The sequence below is a fragment of the Sorex fumeus genome, unplaced genomic scaffold (genome assembly GCF_029834395.1).
Source record: "Sorex fumeus unplaced genomic scaffold, SorFum_2.1 ptg000051l, whole genome shotgun sequence".
NCBI classification, from domain to species: Eukaryota; Metazoa; Chordata; class Mammalia; order Eulipotyphla; family Soricidae; genus Sorex; species Sorex fumeus.
This window is the reverse complement of record NW_026606108.1, coordinates 19,146,332-19,165,253: the sequence shown is the minus strand read 5'-3', so window position 1 is coordinate 19,165,253 and position 18,922 is coordinate 19,146,332. Positions and strand designations below refer to the sequence as shown.

At 39.6% G+C, this 18,922-nt stretch overlaps 1 protein-coding gene across 2 annotated transcripts in view; it reads right to left on the bottom strand.

Moving 5' to 3' along the window:
* Window positions 1-5,510: 5,510 nt before the first annotated feature.
* The window catches only part of DMXL1 (Dmx like 1), a 148,239-nt gene continuing 134,827 nt past the window's right edge, over window positions 5,511-18,922 (bottom strand). For both annotated transcript variants that reach the window (XM_056124859.1, XM_056124860.1), the window contains 2 exons: window positions 18,175-18,392; window positions 5,511-7,586 (listed from right to left, as the gene is read on the bottom strand). In XM_056124859.1, coding sequence (XP_055980834.1) covers window positions 7,362-7,586; window positions 18,175-18,392 — 443 coding nt within the window. In that variant the 3' untranslated portion in view covers window positions 5,511-7,361. The remainder of the gene's footprint in view (window positions 7,587-18,174; window positions 18,393-18,922) is intronic.

The following is an 18,922-nucleotide window of genomic DNA, read 5'->3' as shown; positions in this document are numbered from 1 at the left end:
TATTCCATTGTGTAGATGTACTAGTTTCTTTAACCAGTAGTCTGTTCTCAGGTACTCAGATTGTTTCCAGATTCTGGCTATTGTGACAGTGCTGCAATAAACATACAAACGCAGATGTCATTTCTACTGTTCTTTTTTTTTGCATCCTCAGGATATCTGGGACTTCAATTTCTATTTTTTTTAGGGAATGTCCATATTTTCCAAAAAGGCTGAACCAGTTGGCATTCCCACCGACAATGAATGAGAGTCCTTTTCTCCCTGCATTTGTGCCAGCACTGGTTGTTCCTGTTATTTTTGATGTATGCCTGTTTCTGTGGTGCAGGATGATAACTCATTGTTGTTTTGATTTGCATCTCCCTGATGATTAGCGAAGTAAAAGGCCCTCCCGTTGATCGTCGATTTGCTCGAGCGGGCCCAGTAACGTTTCCATTGGAGACTTTGTTGTTACTGTGTCTGGCATATCGAATACTCTCGGTAGCTTGCCGGGCTCTCCAAGAGGGGCGGAGGAATCGAACTCGGGTCGGCCATGTTGGCCACGTGTAAGGCGAACGCCCTACCGCTGTGCTACCACTCCAGCGAAGTAGCGAAGTAGAGCATTTTTTTCACGTGCTTTTTGGTCATTTGTATTTCTTTTTTGAGGATGTTACTGTTCATTTCTTCTCCCCATTTATTTTTTTTTGCTTTTTTGGGACACACCCAGTATTGCACAGGGGTTACTCCTGGCTCATGCACTCAGGAAGTACTCCTGGTGGTGCTCGGGGGACCAAATGGGATTCTGGGATATCGAACCCGGATTGGCCATGTGCAAGGCAAACACCCTATCCTCTGTGCTATTGCTCTAGCCCTTTCTCCCCCCCCCCCCCCTTTTTTTTTTGATTGGGTTGGAGGTTTTTTCTTGTAAAGTTCTATCAGTGTCTTGTATATCCTGGATACTAAGTCCCTATCTGGTGGGTATTGGGTAAATAATTTTTCCCATCCTGTGGGCTCTCTCTGTATTTTGGTCACTGTTTCTTTCTTCTTTTTTTTTAATTTTTATAAGTGAAACACCATGAGGTACAGTTGTAGACTTACAAATTTTTGTGCTTGGGTTTCAATTATCAATAATCAAATACCCATCCCTCCACCAGTGCCCATTTTCCACCACCACGGGTCCCAGTATCCCTCCAACCCTCCACTCCCCCATCCCACCCTGCCTCTGTGACAAGGGCATTCCCTTTTGTTCTCTCTCTCCTTTTGGGTATTGTGGTTTGCAAAAGAGGCATTGAGTGGCAATCATGTTTGGTCTATAGTCTACTTTCAGCATGCTTCTCCATTCCCAGGAGGATCCTTCCAACACCCTCTGTTTGGTGCTCCCTTCTCTATCTGAGCTCCCTTTCCCCCTAGCATGTGTGGCTGGCCTCCAAGCCATGGAGCAAACCTCCTGGTACTAATCTCAGTCCCTCTTGGGTGTTAGTCTCCTATTTTGTTACTTTATGTTCCCCAGATGAATGCAATCTTTCTACGTCTATCCCTCTCTTTCTGACTCATTTCGCTTAGCATTATACTTTCCACGTAGTACCACTTGTATGTAAATTTCATAACTTCATCTTTTCTAAGAGTTACAGTATTGTGTAGATGTACCAAAGTTTCTTTAACCAGTTATCTGTTATCGGGCATTCAGGTTTTTTCAAGATTCTGGCTATTGTAAAGAGTGTTGCAATGAACAAACAAGTGCAGATGTCACTTCGACTATACTTTTTTGCCCCTCTGGGATATATTCCCAGGAGTGGTATTGCTGAATCAAATGGGAGCTCAATTTATAATTTTTTGAGAATCGTCTATACTGTTTTCCAAAAGGGCTGAACCAGTCGGCATCCCCAGCAGCAGTGAAGGAGGGTCCCTTTCTCCATCTGAGAACATCCGCGCCAACACTGGTTGCTTTTGTTCTTTTGGATGTGTACCAGTCTCTGTGGTGTGAAATGATATCTCATTGTGGTTTTGATCTGCATCTCCCTGATGATTAATGATGTAGAGCATTTTCTCATGTGCCTTTTAGCCATTCGAATTTCTTCTTTGAGAAAGTTTCTATTAATTTCGTCGCCCCATTTTTGATGAGGTTGGATGTTTTCTTCTTGTGGAGTTCAACCAGTACTTTGTATATCCTTGATATCAACCCCTTGTTGATGTGTATTCGGCGAATATCCTTTCCCATTCTGTAGACTGTCTTTATATTTTGGTCACTGTTTATTTTGAGGTGCCGAAGCTTCTTAGTTTAAGATAGTGCCATTTGTCTATCTCTGTTTTCACTTGCTTGGCCAGTGACGTGTCACTGTTTCTTTTGAGGTGCAGAAGCTTCTTAGTTTAATGTAGTCCCATTTGTTTATGTTTGTCCACTTGCTTAAGTAGTGTTTCATACTTGAAGATGCCTTTAGCTTCAATATCATGGAGCGTTCTGCCTACATGTTCCTCCATGTAGCTTATGGATTCAGGTCTGATAATGAGGTCTTTAATCCATTTTGATCTGACTTTTGTGCTTGGCCTTAGACAGAAGTCAAAGTTCATTTTGTTTTTTTGCATGTTGTCTAGTTTTCCCAGCACCACTTGTTGAAGAGGTTTTCTTTGCTCCACTTCACATTTCTTGCTCCTTTATCAAAAATTAAGTGAACATATAACTATGAGTCTGTGTCAGAACAGTCAACTGTTCCATTGGTCTGCGGGTCTGTTTCTATTCCAATACCATGCTGTTTTAATTACTACTGTTTTTTAGTACAGTTTAAAGTTGGGGAAGGTGAGGCAACCATTTTCCCCTAAGATTCTTTAGCTATTCGTGGGAGTTTATTGCTCCATATAACTTTCAAGAGTGTTTTGTCTATTTCTTTGAAAAATGTCATGGATATCCTTATAGGGACCTCATTGAATCTGTATGCTTTGCGGAGTATTTCTCCATTTTCTAGTGTCCTCTTTTATTTCTTGAAGCAGTGTTTTGTAGTTCTCTTTGTATAGGTCCTTCACCTCCTTAGTTAAGCTGTTTTCAGGAAGAAGTTTGCTTCTTCCTTGCTGCTCAGGGTGAGTGGTATTGAGAAAGATTGCTGGGAAATAAAGACCAAGGAGTACTTTCATTTTTCACCTTCGGTTTTAAAAAGTGAAAATTCTCTACAGATTTTGAGTAGTGAAAATACATACCAATAGTAAGTCTTTCATAAAAGCTGAGTGGCAAAAATCAAATTTTCAAGAAGAGATATGTCTTTGCAATTTTTTCACCAATCTCTTTTTAGATCAACAGATTTAAATCAAATATTTTAAAATTGAAAGAATATTCTATTATTTGAAATAGCACATTTTAAGCACTCACTTTTTTTTTTTAAGCACTCACTTTTTTAAAAAATTATTTTTATTAGTGAATCACCATGAGGTACAGTTGTAGACTTACAATTTGTGTGCTTGGGTTTCAGTTATACAATGATTGAGTACCCATCCCCCCACCAGTGCCCATTCTCTACCTCCAGTGCTCCCAGTATCCCTCCCAACCCCCCATCCCCCCATCCCACACCACCCGTGTCAGGACATTCCCTTTTGATCTCTCTCCTTTTGGGTGCTATGGTTTGCTAAAGAGGCATTGAGTGGCAATCATGTTTAGTCTATAGTCTACTTTCAGCATGCACCTCCCATCCTGGGAGGATCCTCTCAACATCCTTTACTTGGTGCTCCCTTATCTGAGCTACCTTCTCCCCCAGCATGTGCGGCTGGCCTCCAAGCCATGGAGTGAATTTCCTGGTACTTATCTCGGCTATTCTTGGGTGTTAGTCTCCTATTTTGTTACTTTATGTTCCCCAGATGAACGCAATCTGTCTGTCCCTCTCTTTCTCATTTCACTTAGCATGATACTTTCCATGCAGTACCACTTGTATGTAAATTTCATGACTTCATCTTTTCTAACAGCTGCATAGTACTCCATTGTGTAGATGTACCAAAGTTTCTTTAACCAGTCATCTGTTCTCAGGCACTCGGGTATTTTCCAGATTTTGGCTATTGTGAATAGTTAAGGACTCACTTTTAATCTGTTCACTCACATAGATGGTTCAATAAATATTTGTGTCTATATGTCTGTGCATGGGTATTTTTATAGGATAATTTCTAAAAATGGCTCAGTGAATTAAGCGTACCCACTCTTAAAATCTTAACATGCATTTCGGTAGCACTGTAATTTATTTCCTTTAGCAGTGTTTCAGTGTGACCATTTAACTGCTCTTTACCAAAACTGATATTCAGTGCCAAAACCATTATTCAGTGCCCCACTTTTTTCAGACTTTCTTTTAATTATTAGTGAGGAAGAACAAACTTTCTGCTGGCTGACTTTTTCAATGTTCTGTTCCATGAATTGCCTATTCAGATTGGTAGTTTGCTCAATATTTGTTTTAAATTCTTTTGATATTTAAGGACATTAAATCATATTTACTGCAATAACATGGTTATTTGTCTCTATTTATTCTAGTAACTGTGTTCCTGACACACAACACTTAAGTTCTCCACTAAGTGAAAAAAATGTCTGATATTCCAACCCTTTAAAAAAAAATTCCACTCTAATGTTGTATAAAGATTTTCTTAATATGTTTTTTTCTGATGACTGGAGCCCCCCCACCCCATGAGAGAAATACCACACACACACACACACACACACACACACACACACACACTAACTTGGGGCCCCATGTGTTAAATTACTTATATATTTCAAAGCAATTTAACACATGGGGCCCCAGCTTCCATCCCTGGCATGGCATGGCCTGCAGAGTACTGCACAACGCAGCCTTGGTGGTCCCCGAGCACTACCATTCCTAGAATGGCATTGTAGATCTGAGCATCCTGAAAGTGGGCTCCAACCCCTTTCCCAGTGCTGCTGGTGGTGACCTTTATTTTTACAAAGTAATTTGTAAAATAAAGAAAGGGGAAGAATATTAATGGCTCCAGGACTATCGAAAATGAAACTAGTGTTAGAAATTCTATCATTACCACATTATATTTTCAGAAAGTGTTAACATATAAAAAATATGTTTTGGTGGGGACCAGAGAGATACTGCAGTTAGGGTGTTTGCCTTACATGTGGACAAATGAGGTTTTGATTCCTGGTACCTCATACTGTCCCCTGAACCCTATCAGGAGTGATCTCTAAGTACAGAGCTAGGAGTAAACCCCGAGTACCACCAGCTGTGACCAAAAAAATAAAAAAAAAGTTTTGGTATTCACTCTATTCATAGAAAGTATATCTACTATTGGACGAAATTTTATATACATGTAATATTTTATATGTTTTCTTCATTTTACATAATTTCTATTCTCAACTTTTTCAACTAATGTTTGTCTATTAAGTTTAATAGACTGTAGAAAAGAAGAATGGGATAAAGAGCAAAATAACCCAATTCTCTCTATATTAACCAAGTACAAATACAGAAGTTCTCCATTTGAAAATGGCATATGTTTTGTCAATGAAAGTGGAATAAATATTACTTGAAACAACAGCATGCTAAAAAAAATTCACTGCATGATTGTTTATTTAAAATATGACTCTGGATGTAAATACATATGGCCTCACATAATTTATTATTCATATAAACCCTCAAATAAAATGCTTAATTATCCACAATGCCTTTTTTCTAATAAGCATAATAAATTTTGTTTTCTCATTGAAAAGAGTTTAAAGCCTTCTGAATCTTGATTTATGAAGAAGTTACTGAAAAATAACTTAAGATTAATTACATCAAACAATAGTATTATTTGCAATGTTGTCATAGATTTCTCCATGGCAAAATAGTCACATACTGTTATTGCACAATTTCTAGGTACAGGTTATTATGTGCACATAAACTCTCTATATAATAACAGTGTTTTCATTGCAACTTGCTCAACACATTTAAAATTATGAATACAATTTACAAAATCTTTTAACAATATACTTTTAAGATAAAAGTATCCTGAGGATATTACAAAATTCATTTTGCCAGCCCTTCATTTCTTTGCTTTGACTCATTAATTTCTAACATAGTAGTTGTTCATATTTTGTTATGTAAAAATGTTCTTATAGAGTTCCTATTAACAAAATATATTTAAGCTAAATAGTATATAATTGTCATTAAATACTTAGTCCCATTAGCCTTCATCTTCATTGGTTAAAATCAAGTGTTTATCAAGTATTTTTATAATTCCGAATCATAAAAGGTATAGCACAAAACAGAAATAGGGTTAGAATATTTAAGTGAAAAGCGTTGTGCATTTTTAGTATTTTGGTCATATTCTATAATAAAATATTTTGGCAAAAATGATATAACAAGTTTAGCTTATTTTCTATTAATGGTAGATCTTGGCAGGTATTTTACATTTGTAAATACTATTTGATTTGTTTTCACATTTTTCCCTAAGAACACTGCTATAAGGTTTTCAGAATTTTGAGACTAAAAACACTTAAAAATAGAAAATAAAGTGAAAACAAAATATCACTAAAATGTTTAGTTTGGTGCTAAATTCCCTCCACAAATTTATGAACTTAATTTCAAGTGTTTCATACTTAAGTTGTTATTGCCTGCTAGAATTCTTTAACTCAAAGTAAATTTTAAAATAAAAATCTTAAAAATCTTCTTGTAATTTATTTGAAATTAATATAGAAATTTTTTTAATGGAAAAAATAATGGCAAAAAAATGTTGCTATTCTGGTGGTGATAGTCATTATGGCACAAAAACACATTAAAAAACTTGTAATTTTCTCTTATATACACACAAACTACATTCATATAAGATGTGTAAGATATATTACATATATACATATGACCACAGATGTATACATACACACAACTTGGGCTCCAGAAAGATAACCAATGAACCATTTGGTTCATTTACAATTAAAGTTCCAATGACTGTTTATGCAGATGTTCATTATTTTTTGATTCTTAGCAAATATCAATATATTATTAAGAGTTTAAGATATACCAATTTGATAAGGAGTATGGCAAATTAAGGGATAACCGATGTGCAAATGCCTTTTCATAAAAGGTACTTTTACTGTGAAAGAAATTCATGCAGAGATATCTGCAGAAGAATTTATAAACGGTAAGAAAATAAAACTCCTTTAACACTACAACATACTATAATATTCTATAAACATGTATTACTAGAGCATTATCTATACATTCTACTTTAGGCAATATAATTCTAATTCTGATTGACCTTGTTAATTTTTAAGGCATCAGTGCAAAGGGCAAAGCTCCATAAAATAAATATGAAAACAAGAAACTATTAGCTTCTTTATGGCATAAAGAGTGAACAATGTACATTATATATGTTGGTCATGTCTATGGAATAGATAACAAATTATATATCCCGTTGTCAGGATGTTACAGCATAAATTTTACATCATTTTTCAAGACTTCATTTAATGGGCTAAATTGATCTGGTAGTATTCTCATTTTCATTGTTCCATCAGCTCCACATGAAAAAATGTGATTTGCTGGTCCTGTCTCCACTTGCATTACTCCAGTTCCAATATTCCTGAAAATGGACTGTCGAGCATGTTCATTGATAAAAGTGTGGAGAAGACTAAAGGTGGAGAAGCTCCAAATCTGAAAGATAATAACAGTAAAATAAAAATTTGGGTTTATGGTTACCTTAAGGTAAAGGTAAAGGCCCTCCCGTTGATCGTCGATTTGCTCGAGCGGGCCCAGTAACGTCTCCATTGGAGACTTTGTTGTTACTGTGTCTGGCATTTGAATACTCTCGGTAGCTTGCCGGGCTCTCCGAGAGGGGCGGAGGAATCGAACTCGGGTCGGCCATGTTGGCCGCTTGTAAGGCGAACGCCCTACCGCTGTGCTATCGCTCCAGCCCTGCTATCGCTCCATACTTATTTAAAAATAATTTATAAGTAAGTCATTGATATCAAGCCAAATCTGAGATAGTACAGCAGGTAAGGTGCTGGTCTTACACATGGCTGACCCCAGTTCAATCCCCAGCACTTGATGTAGTCCCCTGAGCACCAAGAGTTCTGTGCTGAAGAAGTTATATAGAACCCAAGTATGGCTCAAAAACCACTGTCCAATCAAGTCAAATCTATGTTAAGTCGTCTATCATGATATAAAGAGAAAGGTAATAGAACATTGCTAAGAGAGATGTTTAAATCCTTAAACCCTAAGTAGAAGTCTCAGAGGAAAAGGCGTTTAAAGTTTAAATGTTATTGCTTTTAACTTCCAGAGACAGCCTCGCCCAGTAATCAGAGATGACTTATCGCCAAGTAAGTTGACTTGCAAAAGAAAGTTAAAGGTCTGAGAAAATTTAGGGTATTAAAGCATCGTTATTGTTAGGGTTCCATTAAAAATTTCTTGCCTCCAAAAAGGACTGATTTTCCAAAATGAGCCATTTTTTAAAATTGCATATGTTTGGGAAATGTCAAGAAATAGATGACATTTCCACCTGTATCTTTGTGTTTACAACAATAATGAAAATAGAAAGGTATTCATCTTAGAAGATTGAAGTCTTTCTTAATTAATTGAATGGTCGTTTCAGCTCTAATTTGGAAAGTCATTTGGAATAAGATTGTTTTAACTCAGTTGTCTCAAAGCTACTTACGATAAACTGGAAAAGCACCCTACCCTATTAACAAACATAGATATCTGAAGTGACTCTTCTAAAATTCACTTTTAAAAATGTGTTCAGTATCTCTAACATTTGTCCATAGTAGCAGATTTCATTCTTTGTACTTCCCAGTATTACATATTCCAGACCTAAACTCAGACACACATTTTGTATTCTAAATCCATGAATGTATTATTATCTCAAAATTTCCTTGCTATTATTAAGCAGTCATGATAAGTTTTATATCTCAAATAATACTTCAATAAAGAGCCCCCATTTTTGTGTCACTATGGATAGGCAATTTATAAGAGAATTTTTTAGAAGTGGAATTGCTAGATCAGAGGTGTACATGCATTGTGTGTGTGAGTGTAATGTATATATTACTTTCACTAACTTCTATATTTTCAGTGTTCAATGAAACCAAACACCGATGAAGAGCTTCAGCCAGGGTTCTTGGTAGAGAGTATTTCTGAAGAGATAGATAGGTTTTTCTGCTTGAGATAATCCTTTTAGTCATACTATTGTCTTTCAATTCTAAGGTGCCCATTTTTCACTTTCAAATCATTCACTAAGGGGAGGCACTGTGAAACAGATGTATGCATGGTAAGTTATAGTCACTTCCCCCAATAACCTACTAATCAATTGTGTGTTATACCATGGAGGCATTTGGAAATAATGATGTATTTTGGCAAATATATATGTTTGCAAATGATCTTTCAGACTTCTTTGGAAATTGTTTATTCTAACTTTATGGTATAGACACAGTTTCTTTTATTTCCCATTGAAGGAGTCTTGAAATCATCCATATTTTTAGCCACCCTACATTTATTGGCTCTCCTACCTTGCTTATATGATTTAAAAGCAGGCCCTCATGAATGAAAGGACCTCATTACATGGACAAATCACACACAGCAAAATCAAACACAGCGCCTTGAGGAATGCCAATGCTATGTGGTTCAGAATTACAGAATTAAGGAGCTGTGTTCAACCCTCTGTGTATAGAGGATGAATGTTTTTCTGGCTTAACGTGTGGAATTTTACGCATCTTGCCGAAGTGAAGTTTGATAGTCAAATAATTAAAATTTTTTAATTAATTTTTTTTGAACTCCAAGTGGTCCTCAGGAAATATGAAGGCCCCTTTTAGTGATTCTCAGTCCACCAGGCTCGAGGTTCCTTGAACCTGAAGATGCAATACCAGCAGTTACCCAGGTTACCCCAGTGTTGCTGGGCGCCCCCGGATTGACCTGGCAATGCTTAGAGGACTCTCTGGTGCCAGTTTAGTCATCCACATGCAAGGCATGCTGCTTGTACTATCTCTCGGCCATCAAGTTGTTTCCTAAAGAACTGTTGCAAGTGCAAAGGACTGGCCTTTCTTTTCCCTGGAACTGAGCCTCTTCTTCCTGGGAGCTCTAATAAGGATGGTGAAGAGGCCAAAATGGCTGATCACATGACTTTTGTTTTCTAGTCTGATCAGATTGGAAATCTCACCTCCATCTTCCTCCATCTGTCGGCTTTTGTTTTCTGGTTCGCATGCAGTATAGCACAAGGGTCACCGACTCCTGGTTCTGAAAAGCTTTCATGACATCAGGGTAGATGGAGACTGGGATCTTTTGATCTTTCTCTTCCTTCCTTCCTTCCTTCCTTCCTTCCTTCCTTCCTTTCTTTTTTTTTTTTTTTTAACAATCCAGGGCAGGAGCAATAGCACAGCGGGTAGGGCGTTCGCCTTACAAGTGGCCAACATGGCCGACCCGAGTTCGATTCCTCCGCCCCTCTCGGAGAGCCCAGCAAGCTACCGAGAGTATTCGATATTCCAGACACAGTAACAACAAAGTCTCCAATGGTTACCTTAAAAATTTTAAAAAATTCATGTAAAGATTTATGCCTGCCATCCTATGCAATGAAGTTGAAGATAAAGGAAAAAACCTGTACAGAGCTTATGGTTGTAATATCTTGATTCTGTATAGGGTATTAGTTTTCCATACTGCTTTGATATTATTTTATAATATTATTAATTGGGGGGGGCTTGTTCTACATCTGGCTGTGCTCAGGGATTACTCCTGGCAGTGCTCAGGGGGCCATACGAGGTGCTGGGGATCAAACCCAGGTCAGCTGTACAAAAGGTAAACATCCTACCCACTGTATTATTTCTCAAGCCAAGTCTTTTAGCAAAGTTTCTGCAATATGCTTCTGGAGTGGGGAAATGTTTTCTATATTATAACAGAATACCTACTAGGGACCAGAACTATTGAAAAGAGGCACAGAACTGTAGCACTGTCCTCCCTTTGCTCATCGATTTGCTTGAGAGGGCATCAGTAACATCCCCATTGTGAGACTTGTTGTTACTGTTTTTGGCATATTGAATATGCCACGGGGAGCTTGCCAGGCTCTGCCCTGTGGGTGGGATACTCTCAGTAGCTTGTTGGGCTCGCTGAGAGGGAAGGAGGAATGAAATCTGGGTTGGCCACGTGCAAGGCAAACACCCTACCTGCTGTGCTACTTTATTCTTAGTATATTTTAGTATTATTTTTATTCTGTATCACTGCACTGTCCTCCTGTTGTTCATTGATTTGCTGGAGTGGGCCCAGCAAATCTCCATTTTGAGACTTGTTGTTATTGTGTTTGGCATATTGAATACATCACGGGGAGCTTGCCAGGCTTTGCCTAGTGGGCAAGATACTCTTGTAGCTTGCTGGGCTCTCTGAGAGGGGCAGAGACCATCGAACCCGGCTCTGCCGGGCTGGTCACGTGCAAGGCAAACGCCCCACCGCTGTGCTATCCCTGCAGCCCATTATTTTTATTATCTTTTAAATAATCACTTGATCACTTGACTTCCTGTTAATCATTGATTTGCTCAAGCGGGCGCCAGTAACGTCTCCATTTGTCCCTGTCACGTGCTAGTGTAGCCCAATGGCATCTGTTCGTTCTAGGAACATGAAGAGCCTCGAACCGATTGTTCAGGATCTTGATGAAGAAGTCTGACCATCAGGTAGGTGGGTGGCCACGCGGTCTTTTGACGTCCCATGGAATCCAGTTGGTAACGGCTCTAGTCCAGTGGTCGTCTCCAAATCTCATTATGTGTCCAGCCCATCTGCTTTTTGACTCCTTGGCAAACGAGACCGCATCCCTGATTCTTGATCATAGATGGAAGTCGGAACTCCAGATTCTTTCTCTCATTTGAGTGAAACATGATACTCCAAGCACAGCTCTTTCAATTCCTTCTTGGGAGACCTGAATAGCATTCTTACCCTGTTTGTGTAGGTCTCTGAGGCATATGTTAATGCAGGAACAACAGTGGAATTGACGAGATGTGCCTGGAGCCGGAGGGTCTTCATCCTCTTAGCTATTTCTTCAACGTTCTTGAAGGCGTTCCAAGCCACTCTCTTCCTCCTGCACAACTCAGGTGCCAGGTCATTCATCATGTTGACTTCTTGACCTAGTACACATAACTGTTGCATTCGGAGATGGTGGTTCCGTTGAGAGTGAATGGAGTGTCAGGAACAAGGCTGTTTCTCATAAACATTGTCTTCCTGAGATTCAGCTGGAGTCCGACCTTTCCACACTCACGGTTGAAGTCGGTTAGCATTTGTGCCGCTTGGCTGATGTTTGGTGTTATTAGAATGATGTCATCAGCAAAGTGGAGGTGGTGTAGTTGCCGACCATCTATTTTCACTCCCGTTCCTTCCCATTCCAGTCGTCGCATGATGTTCTTGAGGGTGGCACTGAAGAGTTTAGGTGAAATGGTATCACCCTGCCGAACCCCTCTCTTGACATCGAAGATCACTTCTTTGTAGAATGGTGAGATCCTGGTAGTGAATCTGTAATACAGCTCACGGAAGATCCTTATTATTGAGTTTGAATGCCGTGATTGGCTAGGGCTTCAACGACCACTTCTGTCCCAACAGAATCAAAGGCCTTCTTTAAATCAATAAACGTTAGACAGAACGGCATCTTGAACTCCTGAGAAACCTCAATGACCTTGTTTATCATATGGATATGGTCGATGATGTCGAATCCTTTTTGGAATCCGGCTTGCTCTCATGGTTGTCCTTCATCTAGTGTTCTGCCAATCCTATTCAGAATGACTCAAGTGAACAGCTTGTAGATGACAGACAATAGGCAGATTGGGCAATAGTTGCCAATGTCATGGATATCTCCCTTCTTGTATAGTAGTACAGTCTGCTGGTTTACCATTGGGACGAAACCTTGCATTCAGACAGGTAGCATGTGAAGAGCCGAGCCAGCATATTGATGAGTACTGACAGCAGGTTCTTCAGGTGTTCAGGTCTGGGCCAGGTGCTGTTCGTTTCTTTATAGACAAAATGGTGTGTCAGATTTCGGAAGGGAGAACATTGGGAACGACATATCCATCCTGTGGAATTTGGTATGTCGGCAGGTGGACATGGCTATTGAAGAGATCTGAGTAGAAGTCAGGGATAATCTTCTCCATTGCCCTTCTGGAAGATGTGATAGATCCATCAGGACATCGGAGGGCAGTCATCTTGGTCTTGTAGTTGGTGAAGGACAGGCAGACGTTACGAATGCTTCTCCCAGCATCTGCTGCATCTACCAGCACTTCTGCTCTTTTCTTTGAGGTTTTCCTTTGCATCTCTGCACTGCTTTACAAGCTCGGACGTTTGCTTGCGGTTGCCTGAGGTATGCGCCAAACCACGTTGGCGAATAAACTCAAGAGTTTTCGAAGACAGGAGTTTTTTTTGTGGCTATCTCTCGCTTTTGTCGCTCTTCCTCGCACAATCATGGAGGTGCTGAACCAGTCGATTGTGTTCCTCGTCAATGTTGTCAACAATGGCATCTTCCGATGTTGCAGCAATAGTGCCAAAGACCTCCCAGTTGGTGGTCATTCTGGGAGTTCTCTTCTTAAACTTTGCAGCCCTTTCTCCCCACTCTGTGAAGTAGAATTTTGCACGAAGAAGACGGTGGTCCGATCCCGTTTGGAATTTTGGGACAACAGCTACATCGGTCAGGCAAAACCGTCGATTGAATATGATGTGGTCTATTTTGTTGTGGAATTGTCCACTGGGAGACCCCCATGTCCAACGTTTAGATTCGGCTTTCTGGAACTGTGAGTTACCATGGATGGTCTTGGTCGACATGATGAACTCAGTCTCTCAGCCTGTTCGTTCCATTCTAGGCCATGGGTCCCATTGTGGAGTTCTTCCGCTGATCTTCTTGGTCCTATCTTGGCATTAAAATCACCGACAATGATCTTGTAGAAGATGTGATCTTCTTTAGAGAACTTCTCCAGCTCCATGTAGAACTTCTCAATTTCTTTTTCACCATAATTGGATGTTGGTGCATAGACAACAAAGATAGAAACTGCCGGCAGTGAGCCACATCTATTCAAGTGTAATCGTCCAATTCGGGTTGTTAGGCATTCGAATGAATCAATACTCATGGCCAAGCACTGACGCCTCTGATGTCTCTTTTATCGCATGTTCTGAGGAACAATTCTTCTCCAGTGTTGAAAAACGGCGTGATGTGATTGATGCCTTCTTGTCTCGGTCAAACCAATGATGTTGTACTTGATCTTTCACGCTTGTACCATCAGGTCAAATAATTAAATAATACATTTTATTATAAAGTATGCTTTATATGAACATTGTTTTTATTATAAACTGCTTGATTTATTTTTCCTTTCATACTTTTACATTAAATCTTTGTTTCATATGTGTCTCTTGGATATATGGCTGGATTTTATTTGTGGGCCACACCCTGCAGTGCTCAGGGCTTACTCCAGATTTGGCCTCAAGGAATCACTCCTGCTGGTACTCAGGGGACCATCTGCAGTGCCCAGAATCAAATCAGGGCCAATCTCATGCAAGGAAAGGCCCCACCTCTGTATTTCATCTCTGACCCAATGAACTTAAATTCTTTTCTGGCTGGAATTTTTCATCTTTAAACAAGATAATACAGTCTTTTGCATTGTATCTAACAAGCTACATATCTGGATTGATAGAGAATCTTTTTTTAAAAATTTTTATTAGTGAAACACCATGAAACATGAAACACCAGTTGCAGACTTACAAATTTTTGTGCTTGGGTTTCAGTTAAACAATGATCAAATACCCATCCCTCCATCAGTGCCCATCCTCCACCACCACAGGTCCCAGTATCCTTCCCACCCCCCCATCCCCCCCTGCCTCTGTGGCAGGGCATTCCCTTTTGTTCTCTCTCTCCTTTTGGGTGTTGTGGTCTACAAAAGAGGCATTGAGTGGCAATCATATTTGGTCTAAAGTCCACTTTCAGCATACTTCTCCCATCCTGGGAGGATCCTCCAACACCCTTTATTTGGTGCTCCCTTCTCTATCTAAGCTCCCCTTTCCCCTAGCATGTGTGGCTGGCCTCCAAGCCATGGAGCAAAATTCCTGGTACTAATCTTGGCCACTCTTGGGTGTTAGTCTCCTATTTTGTTACTTTATGTTCCCCAGATGAATGCAATCTTTCTATGTCTATCCCTCAATAGAGAATCTTTTATTTCTTCTTTTTCCTCTCTACTGCTTTTTTCCTGACTTCCTTTAAGTTAATTTTCATTTGTGTCCCTTTAAAAGCTTTGAGATTATTGGGGCTGGAGAGATAGTACAACAGGGAGGGTGTTTGCCTTGCATGCGGCTGACCCAGGTTTGATTCCCAGCATCCCATATGGTCCCCTGAGCACTGCCAGGGGTAATTCCTAAGTGAAGAGGCAGGAGTAACCCCTGTGAATCGCTGAGTGTGACCCAAAAAGAAAAACAAAAAGAGGAAACTACATAAAAGACGTATGACCAACCAAATCCTGTGACAATAACTTTTGGATACTTAATTTACTAAGATCTTTTATCTTTAGCTGTTACTTACCAAAATAAATGTGCCTTTTGGTAAAATAATCTAAAGAAACTTCATTTGTGTGAAAATTCTATGCATTATCAATATATCTATGTAAATTCAGGAAAACCACTTTACAGATTTTCTGAGATCACACTGTTAAAAATACCTTTTTTCCTAAGAAATTAAATTACTCAAAGTACCTCTGAAAAAGACTGTAAAATGTTAACTTCTGAATATTATGTAGTAAATTTTCAAATTTTTTTATGTAATAAATCTCAGAATCAAACAACAAACTAAAGAACTTATCTAAAACAGTATGATTTATTCTAAACTGCCGGCAGTTAAAGAAACTAGCTAAAAAGTAAAGAAAAATTATCTATGAAAGCTGATGTCTCTGTGAACAGATATTTTTTTTTTCTTTTTGGGTCACACCTGGTGATGCTTAGGTGTTACTCCTGGCTCTGCACTCAGGAATTACCCCTCGCGGTGCTCAGGGGACCATATGGGATGCTGGGAATCAAACCCGGGTTGGCCACGTGCAAGACAAACGCTACCCACTGTGCTATCACTCCAGCCCCTGTGAACAGATTTTAAGATAAAAGATACTTCCAGTTATCTGTTGATCTTCAGAATCCCATAAGATCTAGTCTACACTCACTTACCTCTGCAGATTTCTACAAGTGTGGCTAGAGTATCCTTCCATCAAAACACTAAATATGAGTTATAAAAATACACTTTTCATGAGCTTTGGACTTACTGAATATTTCTGGGATAAGACCTTAGCAACTACTCCTGGGATAGAAAGTATTTTTAATTAGATGCTTAACATTTTGAATACCTTATTCAAAGTTTTAAAATTTTTAATGAGGGCGACTAAAACCTCATGGGAAGGGGGGCGTTTCGGTCCGCCCTTCACGCCCTACCGAGGCCACCAGGTGCCCCCACGAGCGGCTCTCCAGCACGGCCACAGCCCCAGAAGCACAATGACCTAATGCAGAACCCAGCAGCTTGGAGCAGAAAAGTGAAAGGACTATGCGTTAATCCACGCAATCATTTCTGCCCAGAGGGGAAAGGGTGTTGCTCCCTTCCGCCCTCCTCCCTCTGGAAAGAAAGATGGCGGCCACATGGGAGCCTTGTGGACAGCAGGTATGAGCCGGGGGTGTGGGGGCGACTAAAACCTCATGGGAAGGGGGGCGTTCTGGTCCGTCCTTCACGCCCTACCGAGGTCACCAGTTGCCCCCCGCGAGCGGCTCTCCAGCACGGCCACGGCCCCAGAAGCACAAGGACTTAATGCAGAACCCAGCAGCTTGGAGCAGAAAAGTGAACGGACTATGCATTGATCCAGGCCATCAAGTCTGCCGGAGGGGAAAGGGTGTTGCCCCATTCGCCCTCTCCTCTCTGGAAAGAAAGATGGCGGCCACATGGGAGCCTTGTGGACAGCAGGTATGAGCCGGGAGTGTGGGGGCGACTAAAACCTCATGGGAAGGGGGGCGTTTCGGTCCGCCCTTCACGCCCTACCGAGGCCACCGGTTGCCCCCCGCGAGCGGCTCTCCAGCACGGCCAGGACTCCAGAACACAGAAACCAATTTCTTAACTATCTGACTTTCAGTAGAAATACTTCCAGGGTCAATAGGTAAAAGAGCAGAAATCCAAAACCAACATTTAATTCTTGAACCCAGCCGTAGAAAGCAAATCACTTCACAATGCTTTTTCAGCATGTCTGATTTGGGGGGGGGGGGGTAAACTCTAAATAATAGTGATGAATCTTTTATTGAAACAATGAATCTAATCAAAGCAGATAGAGTGTTAACTAGAATTCATCTGCTTCACAGGGACGGGGAGGGGTGGGGGGTGGGGTTTTATTGGGGTTCTTCATGGTAAAAAATAAGTATTGGTAAAGGGAAATGTGTTTGATATTTGCATGACTGAGACATAAACCTGAAATCTTTGTAACCTTTCCCACAGTGATTCAATAAATAAATTTAAAAAAAAAAAAAAGAAAAAAAAAATTTTTTAATGATCGAGTTTGAGAAAGACAGTAACAGGCAGGGTTTATCCAGGTAATTTCAGAATTCTTTTTTTAAGATGTTAAGTGGTTGTATGCTGATGTAATACATAAAATATTTGGGATAATGGAAAAGTCAGCATACATTGGAATACCACAAACTAAAATCAGTCTAAACAAGGGGTCAAATCTAATTCTAGTATCTAAAATTTTTTTTTCAATTGAATCACCATGAGATACAGTTACAAAGCTTGAGTTTCAATCATCCAATGATTGAACACCCATCCCTCCACCAGTGTACATAAAATATGTTTGTATTTATGGAAAATTCAGCCTTTTTGTATGAATCAAACATACTGGAAACAATTGAAAAAGATAATCTTCAAATTCAATATTTTATTCATTAAAGTATTAAGTAGTTATTATTAGTATTGACTACAAAGCAGTTAAAATTGCTACTTAAATAGACTGGTGTCAAAATAAGAGAGAGAACAAAAGGAAGTGCGCAGGGTGGGATGGGGGGGTGGGGGTGGGAGGGATACTGGGATTAGTGGTGGTGGAGAATGGGTACGGGTGGAGGGATGGGTACTCGATCATTGTATAACTGAAACCCAAGCACAAAAATTTGTAAGTCTACAACTGTACCTCATGGTGTTACACTAATAAAAATTAAAAAATATATAGATTGGTGTCACCAGTAAGATTAAACACCTAAGATTTCTTTTTCTCCAATTGTGAAATCACTGTATTTTTACCTTTATGCTGCCTTCTGCGGATCCTGTAACAAAGTACTCTTCTGTTGGATCAATAGCAACTGCTTTAACAGGAGAATCATGGCTCTGGAAAAGCTGCCTTTGTTGTCGTTGCCGCAGGTCAAATATACACGTAAAGCCTTTTCGGCCACCAGATATTAGTAGCTGATGCTTTGGAGCATATGCTAGAACAGTGGCTCCACTATCATGGCAAGTAAAAGCTGAAAGGAAAGAAAAAAAAAAGCAAATAATACTATGAGAAATACAAAATTCTTTTTTATTGGGCCAAGGTAGAATAATAAACTAGATTACCCTGATGGTTGAAATAATTTAGAAAATAAAATAAAATATAGAATATAATGATTTGAGATACTGGACATATAAAACAATAAAGAATGAATGCTGGGGGATGAGAAACAAAAGGTGTGCAGAGTCCTACAACTGGCCCAGATAACGGCTTCAGAGTGTTTTTTACCCCACGTTATCAGGAGGTCATGTATTTTTAACTGCATAACAGTATTCTATTATAAAAAAGTATGTTTTCCTACTGTGTTAACAGCCAGCAATTTATTATACCAAAGATCTGGAGAGAAACCAAGTCGCCAAAAATAGGAAAGTTGGTAAGGAATACATGTTACGCATTGCCTACTAAATGGTATTCTACTCAACTATAATTTTTGAAAAGATAAAATCTTGCCTTTTTTTTTTACAACATCAGTGGGACTGGAAGGGGGTCATACTAAGCAAGTAA